General features: G+C 41.4%; 1 protein-coding gene across 1 annotated transcript; it reads right to left on the bottom strand.

The window, feature by feature from the left end:
• Positions 1–7,011: 7,011 nt before the first annotated feature.
• Positions 7,012–13,767, bottom strand: atp5f1d (ATP synthase F1 subunit delta). The gene is made up of 5 exons (XM_062960028.1): positions 13,546–13,767; positions 11,524–11,677; positions 11,325–11,413; positions 10,021–10,148; positions 7,012–7,134 (listed from the first exon to the last, which is right to left on the bottom strand). Exons 1-4 carry the CDS (start codon positions 13,675–13,677, stop codon positions 10,026–10,028), a joined length of 498 nt encoding a protein of 165 aa, XP_062816098.1. The 5' UTR covers positions 13,678–13,767; the 3' UTR covers positions 7,012–7,134; positions 10,021–10,025.
• Between the last annotated feature and the right edge of the window lie 2,370 nt (positions 13,768–16,137).

Here is a 16,137-nt window from a genome sequence, read left to right as displayed (position 1 = left end):
TCTTGCCTCTTGCCTGCCCTTTTGCCTTGCTTCTTGCCTTTCCTCTTGCCTCGCCTTCCCTCCTTCTCCACCTTGCCTCACGTGGCCTTTTGCCTCGCCTTTCCTCTTGCTTGCCTTCCCTCTTACCTTGCCTCTCCTTTTGCCTTTCCTCTTGCCTCGTGCCTTGCCTGCCCTTTTGCCTTGCTTCTTGCCTTTCCTCTTGCCCCTTACCTTGCCTTTCCTTTTGCCTTGCTTCTTGCCTCACCTTCCCTCCTTCTCCGCCTTGCCTCACTTTGCCTTTTGCCTTTCCTTTTGCCTCTCCTTTTGCCTCTCCTCTTGCCATCCCTCTTTCCTCGCCTTCCCTCCTTCTCCGCCTTGCCTCACTTGGCCTTTTGCCTTGCCTTTCCTCTTGCTTGCCTTGCCTCTCCTTTTGCCTCTCCTTTTGCCTTTCCTCTTGCCTCTTTCCTTGCCTGCCCTTTTGCCTTTCCTCTTGCCCCTTACCTTGCCTTTCCTTTTGCCTTGCTTCTTGCCTCACCTTCCCTCCTTCTCCGCCTTGCCTCACTTTGCCTTTTGCCTTGCCTCTCCTTTTGCCTCTCCTTTTGCCTTCCCTCCTTCTCCGCCTTGCCTCGCTTGGCCTTTTGCCTCGGCTTGCCGCTTGCTTGCCTTGCCTCTTACCTTGCCTTTCCTAGTGCCTTGCTTCTTGCCTTCCCTCTTGCCTCTTGCCTCACCTTCCCTCCTTCTCTGCCTTGCCTTGCTTCTCCTTTTGCCTCTTCATTGGCCTTGCTTCTTGCCTTTCCTTTTGCCTCTTACCTTCCCTTCCCTCCTTCTCTGCCTTGCCTTGCCTCTCCTTTTGCCTCTCCTTTTGCCTCTCCTCTTGCCTTCCCTCTTTCCTCGCCTTCCCTCCTTCTCCGCCTTGCCTCGCTTGGCCTTTTGCCTTGCCTTTCCTCTTGCTTGCTTGGCCTCTCCTTTGGCCTCTACTCTTGCCTTCCCTCTTTCCTCACCTTCCCTCCTTCTCTGCCTTTCCTCTTGCTTGCCTTGCCTTTCCTTTTGCCTCTCCTTTTGCCTTGCTTCTTGCCTTCCCTCTTTCCTCGCCTCCCCTCCTTCTCCGCCCGGCCCGGCCTGGCCTCCTGCCTCTCCTCTCCTCTCCTCTCTTCTCCTCGCCAGGATTCCTAGACGGGGAGCAGATGGCGCCTGCGTCTGGCTGGCTGTGCCCGCTTGGCCGCCATCCCTCCCAGAAGCAGGAGCAGAAGCAGCAGATGCTCCCTTGCCTTGCCTCCCCCTCCCCTCCCCTCCCCCTCCCCCTCCCCCTCCCCAATATCACCTGCCTTGAACCGGGTGGGATGAGCCTCCACCGACTGCCTTTCCATCCAGCTCAAAGCTCAAACCCCTCCAGCAATCAAATGTCGGCATATCAGGTCTGTGTGCCAGGTTGTCAATGCCTATTGTTTCCAAATGCCGGCTAAGATCTTTTGGCACAGCACCCAGTGTGCCCATCACCACCGGGACCACCTGCACTGGTTTCTGCCAGAGTCTTTGCAGTTCGATCTTGAAGTCCTGAGAGCGGCTGAGTTTTTCCTGTTGTTTTTCACCTGGGATGGCAACATCAATGATCCAAACCTTTTTCTTTTCCACAACTGTGATGTCTGGTGTGTTGTGTTCCAGAACTTTGTCAGTCTGGATTCGGAAGTCCCACAGTCTCTTTGCGTGCTCATTTTCCAAGACTTTTGCAGGTTTGTGATCCCACCAGTTCTTTCCTGCTGGGAGGTGGTACTTGAGGCATAAGTTCCAATGAATCCTTTGGGCCACGTAGTTGTGCCTCTGTTTGTAGTCTGTCTGTGCGATTTTCTTACAGCAGCTGAGAATATGATCCATGGTTTCGTCGGTTTCCTTGCAGAGTCTGCATTTTGGGTCATCAGCTGATTTTTCGATCTTGGCCTGAATGGCCTTTGTCCTGATGTCTTGCTCCTGGGCTGCAAGGATCAGGCCTTCTGTCTCCTTCTTCAGGGTCCCATTCGTGAGCCAGAGCCAGGTCTTCTCCTTGTCAGCTTTTCCTTCAGTTTTGTCAAGGAACTTTCCATGCAATGTTTTGTTGTGCCAGCTGTCAGCTCTAGTTTGTAGTGCGGTTTTCTTGTACTGATTCTGCTCTAGTTTGTAGTGCGGTTTTCTTGTACTGATTCTGCTCTAGTTTGTAGTGCGGTTTTCTTGTACTGATTCTGCTCTAGTTTGTAGTGCGGTTTTCTTGTACTGATTCTGCTCTAGTTTGTAGTGCGGTTTTCTTGTACTGATTCTGCTCTAGTTTGTAGTGCGGTTTTCTTGTACTGATTTTTTGTCTGCTGTGTTTTGAGGAGTTTCTGATTTTTGACTTCAATCAAAGCAGGTTCTTCACTTTGCCTTACATATTCTGCCAGGGCATGTTCTTCTTCTTTGACTGCTTATTTGACTTGTAAGAGTCCTCTGCCCCCTGATCTTCTAGGCAGATCTAGCCGGTCAACATCACTGTGAGGGTGCAGTGAATGATGAATGGTCATGAGTTTTCTTGTTTTTCTGTCCAAATTGTCCAGTTCTGCCTGTGTCCAATTTATAATGCCAACAGTATAACTTATTATTATTATTATTATTATTATTGTATGACACAGCAAACAGAATAGATATACTGGACAGTCTGCATTTTGGAAGGAACTTTTTGTCAAGGAACTTTCCATGCAATGTTTTGTTGCGCCAGCTGTCAGCTCTAGTTTGTAGTGTGGTTTTCTTGTACTGATTCTTTGTCTGCTGTGTATTATTATTATTATTATTATTAGTATTATTATTATATTCTACAGAGACTTTGAACTATAGTCTGCAGATTGCCTTTACAATTGGATTACTGCTTTCATTACTGCTATATTTTAATCAATAAACGATAAAAAAAACAAGTCTGCTGTGGTGGAGTGTGTGTTAAGAGCAAGGTGAACCAGCGCTGAGGTGCCACAGAAGGTGACTCCAGGTGAGAGAGAGAGAGAGAGAGAGAGAGAGAGATCGGATGCTCGGGATTAGCTGAGTCACTGGACCTGTGAGGAGGAGGAGGAGCAGGAGGAGAGGAAGAAGGTGTCCTGGAAACCGAGGCAGGGAGCACAGCAGCGCAAGCACATGAGTCAGAGCACGGTCACGATTCAGCCCAGGGACTCGCTGCCTTCCTTCCCAGACAAGGACTCCGAAGGCGAGGCGGCCAGGTAAGGCCTTGGGCATGCGTGGGGAGGCAGGGCGGGGCTGGCAGCACCAAGAGACCAGGAGCCCAAGGCGGAGAGAAGAAGACCAATAGTCAAAATCAGAGTAATAATAATAATAATATTATAGAATCATCATCATCATTATAACAATAATATTAAGCCCAGGAATCCAAGGATAAGAGAAGAATACGAATAGTAGTAGTACTACTACTAATAATAATCTGCCTAGAAGATCATGAGGCAGAGGACTCTTACAAGTAAAACAAGCAGTCAAAGAAGAAGAACATGCCATGGCAGAAGATGTGAAGCAAAGTGAAGAACCTGCTTTGACTGAAGTCCAAAATCAGAAACTCCTCAAAGCACAGCAGACAAAAGAATCAGTACAAGAAAACCGCACTACAAACTAGAGCAGAATCAGTACAAGAAAACCGCACTACAAACTAGAGCAGAATCGGTACAAGAAACCCGCACTACAAACTAGAGCAGAATCAGTACAAGAAAACCGCACTACAAACTAGAGCAGAATCGGTACAAGAAAACTGCACTACAAACTAGAGCAGAATCAGTACAAGAAAACCACACTACAAACTAGAGCAGAATCGGTACAAGAAAACCGCACTACAAACTAGAGCAGAATCGGTACAAGAAAACCGCACTACAAACTAGAGCAGAATCAGTACAAGAAAACCGCACTACAAACTAGAGCAGAATCAGTACAAGAAAACCGCACTACAAACTAGAGCTGACAGCTGGCACTACAAAACAGTGACACACATTCCGGCGTGTCTTGATGAATGAAATGAGCACGTTGAAAGGCCTGCCAAGGCAGGGCCAAGAGGAAAAGGGAGCTCCAAGGGAGCCTGGCCTTGGCCTCACAAGGCGCCGGCAATGATCGGCATGCCGGGAAATGGGAAGCGCATGTCTCAAGGTGAGTCACGCATGGCGGTGGCGGCGGGAGGAGGAAAAAACAAGCCCTGGAACATGTGCGCTCCTCTGCGGCACACGGGAACACGGAGATGCCTTCCTTCCTGGCTTAGTCATCAGGACGGGGATGAGGATGAGGATGGTTTCAGTAATAATAATAATAATAATGACTCTAGAGCCCAACTCTAGGACTATAATCATAATGATAATAACAATAATAAAAAATATAATAATATAATACTAATATAATATTAATAATAATACCAATACTACTAATAATACTACTAATATAATAATAATAATAATAATAATAATAATAATAATAATAATAATAAGGCAAGTCTATCTTCCTGCTTGGCAGAATGGAGATAGACTGGATGGTCCTTGGGTGCCTCTTCCAACTCTAGGAATATAATCATAATGATAATAATAATTATAGGAATAATATAACATTACTAATATAATAATAATAATATAATAGGGGTCTCTCTCAACTCTAGGAAAATAATAATAATAATAATAATAATAATAATAATAATATTATATGGGTCTCTTCCAATTAGGAATAATAATGACAATACTAATAGTAATAATATAATAATACTAATATAACAACAACAATAATATAACAGGCGTCTCTCTCAACTCTAGGAAGAAAATAATAATAATAATAATAATAATAATAATAATAATAATAATAATAATAATAGGGGTTGCTTCCAATTAGGAATAATAATGACAATACTAATAGCAATAATAATAATACTAATATAGCAACAACAACAACAACAACAATATAATAGGGGTCTCTCCCAACTCTAGGAATGTAATGATTATGATGAAGTTAATAATAATGATGATGATGATGATGATGATATAATATAATAATAATACTAATATAACATCAACAACAACAATAATATAACAGGGGTCTCTCTCAACTCTAGGAAGAAAATAGTAATAGTAATAGTAATAATAATAATAATATAACAATAATAATAATAGGGGTCTCTTCCAATTAGGAATAATAATGACAATACTAATAGTCATAATAATATGCGCCCGCCACCTCCCTTCTTGTCTTTCTCTGAGAGGTGGGAATGGTGGGAGTTGGAGTCCGAAACCCCTGGAGGGCCGAAGTCTGGCCATGCCCGGCCGCGCACAAGGACGCCACGTGGGCAGGGCCAAGGCAGAGCCGGGTCACGCCAATGCCGTGCACGGGGCGTGTTGCGGTGCCGCGGCGCCCGTTTGGCGTGGCATCGTACGCGGGCACCCGTGCGCGGGAGTGGGAACCGGCGGAGCACACACACCCTCCTTGCCAAGCCCTGGGATGAGGCAGAGAGCGCACGGCAAAGGCCAGGATGCGCTGGCACCTGCATGACCCCGCCCACTGCCTCTCCCTTAACCCTTTCCTACGTCAAACGGAGGAAATGATCAGGAACTAAACAGACCCAAGTCACTCCCTCCCAGGACGTTGAAGGTTACGGCGAGCAGCATATCCCAGGGTTCCCTTCTCTCTATTTGCATGACCCCGCCCACTGCCTCTCCCTTAACCCTTTCCTATGTCAAACGGAGAAATTGGTCAGGAACTAAACAGACCCAAGTCACTCCCTCCCAGGACGTTGCAGGTTACGGCGAGCAGCATATCCCAGGGTTCCCTTCTCTCTATTTGCATGACCCCGCCCACTGCCTCTCCCTTAACCCTTTCCTATGTCAAACGGAGGAACTGATCAGGAACTAAACAGACCTAAGTCACTCCCTCCCAGGACGTTGAAGGTTACGGCGAGCAGCATATCCCAGGGTTCCCTTCTCTCTATTTGCATGACCCCGCCCACTGCCTCTCCCTTAACCCTTTCCTATGTCAAACGGAGAAATTGGTCAGGAACTAAACAGACCCAAGTCACTCCCTCCCAGGACGTTGCAGGTTACGGCGAGCAGCACATCCCAGAGGTTCCTTTCTCTCTATTTGCATGACCCCGCCCACTGCCTCTCGCTTAACCCTTTCCTACCCTTTCCTATGTTAACTGGGAATACTGGTGGGGTTTGGGGTGACTGATCTTGACATCTGGGAGTTGTAGTTCACCTGTGTTCCGTGAGCCCTCTGAACCCCACCAATGATGAATGTGTACAAAATGTTTACGAACTGCTAGGTCGGCAGAAGCTGGGGCTAACAGCGGGCGCTCACTCCGCTTCCGGGATTTGAACCTGCGACCTTTCTGTCTGCAAGTTCAACAGCTCAGCGCTTTAACACACTGCACCACCGGGCTCCTCATATATAATATATATAGTATATATTTTATATATATTTACCTATTATATAATATTAATATATAATATATAAATGTATGCATTTCATTTTATATGTTCAGATTATATAAAGCATATAAATAACCTAATTTGATGTTCAATAGGCTTTTCCTTAATCCCTCCTTATTATCCAACTTATTTGCTTATCCAACGTTCTGCCGGCCCGTTTATGTTGGATAAGTGAGACTCTACTGTATGTGTATATATCTTAATCTATATCTATATATATAAAAGGGTAATGGAATCACGGCACCGGACAAAACAACTAAACTAAATGCCCCACAACCTCGAAAGTTGACAGCACAACCTCTCATCCACGCCTCTACGTGCATACAACAAAAAGAAAAGAAAAAATTAAGTCCTAGCCACAGCAACGCGTGGCCGGGCACAGCTAGTTAATGTATATAAATATTGAATTAATATTATATATTGTATAATAATATAATAAGACATACATATTATGACATATTAGTATTATGTGTATATATATTAATTGCATCTACTTTAATGCATGTGTATGTTTTCTGCTTTATTTGTTGCATCTAATAAATGCAACCAAAGAATAAACAAGACGGCTCCATTAAGCGATGGGTTCTTTGTAATTCTTTAATTAGGAACGTCAGCTGTACAGGTGGGCGCACAGGAAGTTGGTGGCGGCCATTTTCCCTGCAGCCGGGGGCGGGACTTCCTGGAACAGACACAGACGTTGACACACCTGGCGAGGGAGACATTACAACATACGACCTATTAATAATAATAATAATCTATATATACAAAAGGGTAATGAAATTTCGGCCTAGGACAAAACACCAAAAATGACACATCCCAGAAACACTAAACTTGGCGGCACAACCCCTCATCCATGCCTCTACCTTCATACAACAAAAAGAAAAGAAAAATAAAGTCCTCATTAGAGGGAGAGGAATAATTGTTTTTATCCAATTGCTGCCAGTTAGAAGGCTAAGCTCCGCCCACTTGGTCTCCTAGCAACCCACTCAGCCCAGGCAGAGTTAGGCCTCACTTAAGCCTCTTCCACACTGCCTATAAAATACAGATTATCAGATTCTAACTGGATTATGTGGCGGTGCAGACTCAAGGCCCTTCCACGCAGCTATAGAACCCATTTATAATCTTATATTATCTGCTTTGAACTGGATTATCTTGACTCCACACTGCCATATAATCCACTTCCGTGTGCAGTCGGACACAACTGGACTTAATGTCAGGAGAAAACCTTGACCCTTGACCTTCACTACCACCAATTCCTCAATACTTTATTTCCCAGACCACCAGACTTCGCCACAGCAACACGTGGCCGGGCACAGCTAGTAATAATATATTTATGACCCGTTTCATCTTGCCAGATATATTCTAGTATAGAAATATATATGCATAGGTGTATACGCATCATGTATATGCACACACAATGGAAATATATACGCATATATACACACACAATGGAAATATAGACACATAAGTGGGCTCACACCATGCGTATACGCACACAATGAAAATATGCACGCATAAGTATACACATCATATGTATGCACACAATAAGTGCATACACATCATGCATATACGCACACAATGGAAATATACACGCATAAGTGGATACACATCATGCATACACACACACAATGGAATTATACATGCATAAGTGGATACACATCATACGTATACACACACACAATAGAAATATATACGCCTACGTATACACATCATATATATGCACACAGTGTAAATATACACACATATATACGCACACAGTAGAAATATAGACACATAACTGGGTACACATCATGCATATACGCACACAATGATAATATGCACGCATAAGTATACACATCATGCATACACACATACAATGGAAATATATACGCATAAATGTATACACATGTGTATACACAAACAAAGGAAATATACATGCATATACACGCACACAATAGAAATATATACACATAAGTGTATGAACATCATGCGTAGAGACACATAATGGAAATATACATGCATAAGTGGATACACATCATGCGTATTCACACACAGTGGTCACAAAGAGGCAGAAGCAACTGAACGAATAAACAAGTATACACATCATGCGTATACACACAGAGTAGAAATATACACGCAGAAGTGCATACACAGCACACAATGGAAATATACACGTGTAAGTGGATACACATCATGTGAACAGACACACAATGGAAATAAGTGGATACACATCATGTGTACAGACACACAATGGAAATAGACACACATAAGCGGATACACATCATGTGTACAGACACACAATAGAAATATACACACATAAATGGATACACATCATGCATATAGGCACACAATTGAAATATAGACGCATAAGTGTATGCACATCATTCATATACACAATAGAAATACAAACGCGTAAGTATACACATCTTGCGTATAGGAACACAATGGAAATAGACACACATAAGTATATGCACATCATGCGTGTAGGCACACAATGGAATTATACATGCCTAAGTGGATGCGTGTATACACATCATACGTATACACACACACAATGGAAATATATACACATAAATGTATACATAAATGTATATGAGGATGCTTCATGTACACACAATAGAAATCTACATGCGTGAGTGTATGCACATGATGTATGTTCATAGAAAGCCTTGTCCTTCTGCGCCCTCTGCTGGCAAACACGGGTAGGAGCACCAGCCAGCATTAAATCTCATTTTTTCTATCTATACAGTAGAGTCTCACTAATCCAAGCCTCGCTTATCCAAGCCTCTGGATAATCCAAGCCATTTTTGTAGTCAATGTTTTCAATAAATCGTGATATTTTGGTGCTAAATTCGTAAATACAGTAATTACAACATAACATTACTGTGTGTTGAACCACTTTTTCTGTCAAATTTGTTGTATAACATGATGTTTTGGTGCTTCATTTGTAAAATCATAACCCAATTTGATGTTTAATAGGCTTTTCCATAATCCCTCCTTATTATCCAAGATATTCGCTTATCCAAGCTTCTGCCGGCCCGTTTAGCTTGGATAAGTGAGACTCTACTGTATATATAAAAGGGTAATGAAATTTCGGCCTAGGACAAAACAACAAAACTACACATCCCAGAAGCACTAAACTTGGCAGCACAACCCCTCATCCATGTCTCTGTGTTCATACAACAAAAAGAAAACAAAAATAAAGTCCTAATTAGAAGGAGAGGAATAATTGTTTTTATCCAATTGCTGCCAGTTAGAAGGCTAAGCTCCACCCACTTGGTCTCCTAGCAACCTACTCAGCCAACCCAGCCTCTCAATAATAATAATAATAATAATAATAATAATAATAATAATAATAATAATAATAATAATACAATCCTAAAGTTAGCAGATACCCCTAAGGATCATCCAGTTCAACTTCCTTATATCATGCAGGAGGACACAATCCAACCACTCCTGACAGATGGCCATCCAGCCTCAACAAGTTCTCACCAACACCACCAGACAACGCCACAGCAACACGTGGCTGGGCTAAGCTAGTTTGTTATAATGGTCCGAAAGAGACGGAAAAGGAGGCACAAAGCCGGCATGCAACACGCATTGACTGGCTTACCCTCCTCACTCCAGCGCCTTCACCAGGGCTTCGTTGGCCTCCACGCGGATCTGGGCCTCTGCCTTGGCGGATTCGTCAGAAGCGGCGGCCATCTCCGACAAGGCCTTCTCCAGGTTGGACTTGGCTGCCTGTGAGAGTTGGGAATGGATGCTGATATATACACACACACACACACACACACACAGTAGAGTCTCACTTATCCAAGCCTCGCTTATCCAAGCCTCTGGATTATCCAAGCCATTTTTGTAGTCAATGTTTTCAATATATCGTGATATTTTGGTGCTAAATTCGTAAATACAGTAATTACAACATAACATTACTGCGTATTGAACTACTTTTTCTGTCAAATTTGTTGTATAACATGATGTTTTGGTGCTTAATTTGTAAAACCGTAACCTAATTTGATGTTTAATAGGCTTTCCTTAATCCAAGCTTCTGCCAGCCCGTTTAGCTTGGATAAGTGAGACTCTACTGTATAATCATTCTATTATTATTCTATTATTATTGTAGTATATTATTATATTATTGCTATCATACTATTACCATATTATTTATTATTCATGACTACATTGAGACTAGAATAGAGAGAAATCAGCATGGAAACTGCAAGAGGTACCATAGATCGTTGTACATGGAAATAATGGTAGTAAATAGTTTTTGATTTATTAAATACAGTTATATATTACAATTATATATTTGTGTTATTTAAACTATATATACAGTAGAATTTCACTTATCCAACATAAACGGGCCGGCAGAACGTTGGATAAGCGAATATGTTGAATAAAAAGGAGGCATTCAGGAAAAGCCTATCAAACACCAAATTAGGTTATGATTTTACAAAGCAAGCACCAAAACATCATGTTATACAACAAATTTGGCAGGAAAAGTAGTTCAATAAGCAGTAATGCTATGTAGTAATTACTGTATTTATGAATTTAGCACGAAAATATCACGATGTACTGAAAACATTGACTACAAAAATGCGTTGGATAATCCAGAACGTTGGATAAGCGAGTGTTGGATAAGTGAGACTCTACTGTATTGTGAAAATATGGGGGTTTTTTCTCAAAATGACACACCACCCAAGTCATGCTAGGTTTTTTGGTGAATTTTGACACACCGAGTGCAAAAGGTTGCCCATCATTGTCTTAAGGTCTTCTAGCTTGACGGCCCTTAGAAAGGCCCACGTTTGTCAACTCTGCCGCCATTTGGAGGAAGGGCCGTGCTAAGGCTGCCTCGAAACTCTAATTCATAATCAGACGAGAGTGACGAGGCCACACGGAAGGCAAGTGGGGACTCACCGCCAGATCGAGCTGATCCAAGAGCGCGACTTCCTCTGCGAGGAGCTGGACGGAGGAGTCCGCGTTCACCGTGACGGAGCCGCTGCTGACTGCAAAGGCCAAGCGAGAAGGGAGACGGACGTTAACGAGGAGCCCTACAAACCCCACTGTCCGGATTTAAATAGGTGGTAAAAGCGGTGCATCCCACGTGCAGACCCACCAAAGTACTTTGTGGAGGCCCCGTCCTCGGCAAAGACGGTAACCACGCCGGGCCGCAGGACTTGCAGGGTCGGGACGTGGGCGGCCAGGATGCCGAAGGCCCCGCTGAGCGTGGGGACGTCCACCTGCTTCACGTGGGCCGCGTTATAGAAGACCTGAGGAGGGAACAACAATAATAGTCGTGCGGGTGAAGGGTCCGCATTCCCACATCTAACAATAACAACAATAACAATAATAATGATAGTGATGGGGGTGGCAGTTCCACATTCCCACCTCTAATAATAATAATAATAATGTGGGTGGAGGTACCGCATTCCCACCTCTAACAACAATAGGAATAATATTGATGTGGGTGGAGGTTCCACATTCCCACCTCTAACAATAATAATAATAATAATAATAATAATAATAATAATAATAATAATGTGGGTGGAGGTACCTCATTCCCACCTCTAACAACAATAGGAATAATATTGATGTGGGTGGAGGTTCCACATTCCCACCTCTAACAATAATAATAATAATAATAATAATAATGTGGGTGGAGGTACCGCATTCCCACCTCTAACAACAATAGGAATAATATTGATGTGGGTGGAGGTTCCACATTCCCACCTCTAATAATAATAATAAGAAGAATAATAATAATAATGTGGGTGGAGGTACCGCATTCCCACCTCTAACAACAATAGGAATAATATTGATGTGGGTGGAGGTTCCACATTCCCACCTCTAACAACAACAATAATAATAATAATAATAATAATAATAATAATAATAATAATAATAATGTGGGTGGAGGTACCGCATTCCCACCTCTAACAACAATAGGAATAATATTGATGTGGGTGGAGGTTCCACATTCCCACCTCTAACAATAATAATAATAATAATAATAATGTGGGTGGAGGTACCGCATTCCCACCTCTAACAACAACAACAACAATAATAATAATAATAATGTGGGTGGAGGTACCTCATTCCCACCTCTAACAATAATAATAACAATAATAATATTGATTTAAGGTGGAGGTTCCACATTCCCACCTCTAACAATAATAATAATAATAATAATAATAATAATAATATTGATTTAAGGTGGAGGTTCCACATTCCCACCTCTAACAATAATAATAATAATAATAATAATAATAATAATAATATTGATTTAAGGTGGAGATTCCACATTCCCACCTCTAACAATAATAATAATAATAATAATAATAATATTGATTTAAGGTGGAGGTTCCACATTCCCACCTCTAATAACAACAATAGTAGTAATAATATTGATGTGAATGGAGGTTCCACATTCCCACCTCTAACAATAATAATAATAATAATAATAATAATATTGATTTAAGGTGGAGGTTCCACATTCCCACCTCTAATAACAACAACAACAATAATAATATTGATTTAGGTTGGAGGTTCCACATTCCCACCTCTAATAACAACAATAGTAGTAATAATATTGATGTGAATGGAGGTTCCACATTCCCTCCTCTAACAATAATAATAATAATAATAATAATAATAATATTGATTTAAGGTGGAGGTTCCACATTCCCACCTCTAATAACAACAATAGTAGTAATAATATTGATGTGAATGGAGGTTCCACATTCCCTCCTCTAACAATAATAATAATAATAATAATAATAATAATAATAATGATTTAAGGTGGAGGTTCCACATTCCCACCTCTAATAACAACAATAGTAATAATAATATTGATGTGAATGGAGGTTCCACATTCCCTCCTCTAACAATAATAATAATTTTTATTTATTTATTACAACATGTATATCCCGCCCTTCTCACCCAACAGCTTTGCGGCTGAGGGTTAGGGTTAGCTGCGAGGAATGCTGGGAGTTGGAGTCCAAAACCCCTGGAGGGAGGGCCGAGGTTGGCGCAGGCGCGGCCGAGCCTATTCCGAAGTGCCCGGATGTCCCTCCTCAGCGCCGCCGCCGCCATCTTGCCCCCCCTCCGGCCCTGGTTGCCCGGGCGACCTTGTCCTGACCTGCGAGGGCGAGGCGAAGGTGAAGGCCATCTGCGGCGAGGACGCGGCGGCGGCGGCCTCGGCGTAGGGCCGGGCGGCGAGGGCGAGGAGGCCGCGGAGGCGGAGGAGGCGGCGCCCGGACGGGACCAGCATCGCGGCAGCGGACAAGGGCGAGAAGCGGCACCTCAGGCGGGAACCGGAAACGACCGCGCTGTGTGTTCACTACCGCCCCCAGAAGGCACCGCGCTCCAATCGCACGCAGTCCTGCCCTCCGCGCGGCGCGATGCCCCATGGGAAACGGAGTCCAAGGCATTGATAATGAAGTTGATTAGAGGCAGACTCTGTTGCTACGCATGCGCGTCCTCTAGCAGCCTCTTAGCTTCCCCGCCTTTGCCCGCCTTTGCTATTACAGTGCTGCCCTCTCATGGCTCGATTGGAGTATTGCAGCCCCTTAGTTCTCTTTATTTATTTAATACAGTAGAGTCTCACTTATCCAACGTTCTGGATTATCCAACGCATTTTTGGAGTCAATGTTTTCAATACATCGTGATATTTTGGTGCTAAATTCATAAATGCGTTGGATAATCCAGAACCTTGGATAAGCGAGTGTTGGATAAGTGAAACTCTACTGTACATATAATATTGCTAATATTATATTGTAATACGATATAATACCAATGAATACAATATAGTAATATTAATTATATATTATACTAGCTGTGCCCGGCCACGCGTTGCTGTGGCAAAGTGGTGGTGGTATTGGTTAAAAATTGTTGTGTAATTTTTATTTGACATTATTTGCATTTTTTAATTAATTTTATTGTAAGTTATATTTTTATTTATTATATTTTATTATTTTCTTGTATTATTTTTAGTTATTTTCTGTTATTATAGTATTTTATTGTATCAGTTGTTGTTTATTGTATTAGTGTAATCAGTTTATAGTATTAGTGTTTTTTATTATTTTTTATTGGGTTGCTAGGGGACCAAGTTGGAGGACCTTAGCCTTCTAACTGGCAGCAATTGGATAAAAGCAATTATTTCTCTCCCTCTAGTTAGGACTTTATTTTTCTTTTCTTTTTGTTGTATCAACCTAGAGGCATGGATGATGGGTTGTGTTGTCAAATTTCAAGGTTGGGGGGCCTGTCGTTTTGTTGTTTTGTGGGTCGCCGTGATGCCATCACTCTTTTATATATATAGATAGTACATGTAATATTACAATATATTGATATAGTACAATATGGTAATTTAATGCCAGTACTGTGCTATGCTAATAATATAATATTGTATATTTTGTATCATATACAATAATAAATAATAATGCTATGCTAAGAATATAGTAATATATATACATGTGTGTATGTATGTATATATATATCCTTGCTGCAATTATCATCTAGTGCAATATTTTATATGTGCATCTACATTATCTCCTTGCTGCATATAATATCTGCATATGACATCCTTGCCCCATCTACACTGCCATTATAATACTGGATAATAATAATAATAATAATAATAATAATAATAATAATAATAATAATAATAATAATAATAATTTTATCTCCCCGAATCGGGGCGGCTTACATGGGGTATCAACAATATAAAAACAAGCAGTAAAACAAATCAAACAACAATAAAACAAGTTATAAAAACACATACAATACATCATGATAAAATCATGGATAAAATCTGTAGGAAACTGGGCAACAACAATAATAATAATAATAATAATAATAATAATAATAATAATAATAATAATAATAACTTTATTTATATACCGCCCTATCTCCCGGATGGGACTCAGGGCGGTTTACAGTCCTAAAAGCAAACACAAACATTACTTAACAGCATAATACACATTATTAAACAAAGTAAAATAATACAATTATAACAATAAATCACACTCACATGACCAGATCAAGGTCATGTAAGATCAACCATAAAACCAATATATTAAAATGTATCATTTTAGGCTAGGGAAAGTGCTAATTATTATTACAGTAGAGTCTCACTTATCCAACACTCGCTTATCCAACGTTCTGGATTATCCAACGCATTTTTGTAGTCAATGTTTTCAATATATCATGATATTTTGGTGCTAAATTCATAAATACAGTAATTACTACATAACATTGCTGCATATTGAACTACTTTTTCTGTCAGATTTGTTGCTTAACATGATGTTTTGGTGCCTAATTTGTAAAATCGTAACCTATTTTGATGTTTAATAGGCTTCTCCTTAATCTCTCCTTATTATCCAACATATTCGCTTGTCCTGCTCACTTCAAAGGATCAGTCTGAACGCAGATTAGAGATAACTGCTCTCAAATCCAATCTTTATTGAAGAACACATGACTTTGGAAAAGTCAGGAATGACTCAATGTTTACATACAACTATTTTTATAACTTTTGATGCTACGTAACACCACACGTAAATATCATCATCAAGCCCCACCTCCAATATCACATTACTACCATTTTCACACACTAAACCAATTATGTTTGTTTATACTTTCGGCCCCAAGTTCCCAGGCGTATTCTATCTTCTTCTGCCAGGTGCTTCTGGGATTGTTTATGTTATGACTCCCAGTTACAGGGCTGAATTACCAA

The sequence above is a fragment of the Anolis carolinensis genome, unplaced genomic scaffold (genome assembly GCF_035594765.1).
Source record: "Anolis carolinensis isolate JA03-04 unplaced genomic scaffold, rAnoCar3.1.pri scaffold_7, whole genome shotgun sequence".
In the NCBI taxonomy this organism is placed as follows: Eukaryota; Metazoa; Chordata; class Lepidosauria; order Squamata; family Dactyloidae; genus Anolis; species Anolis carolinensis.
The sequence above is the reverse complement of the archived record's forward strand: the minus strand, read 5'-3'. Positions and strand labels throughout refer to the sequence as shown.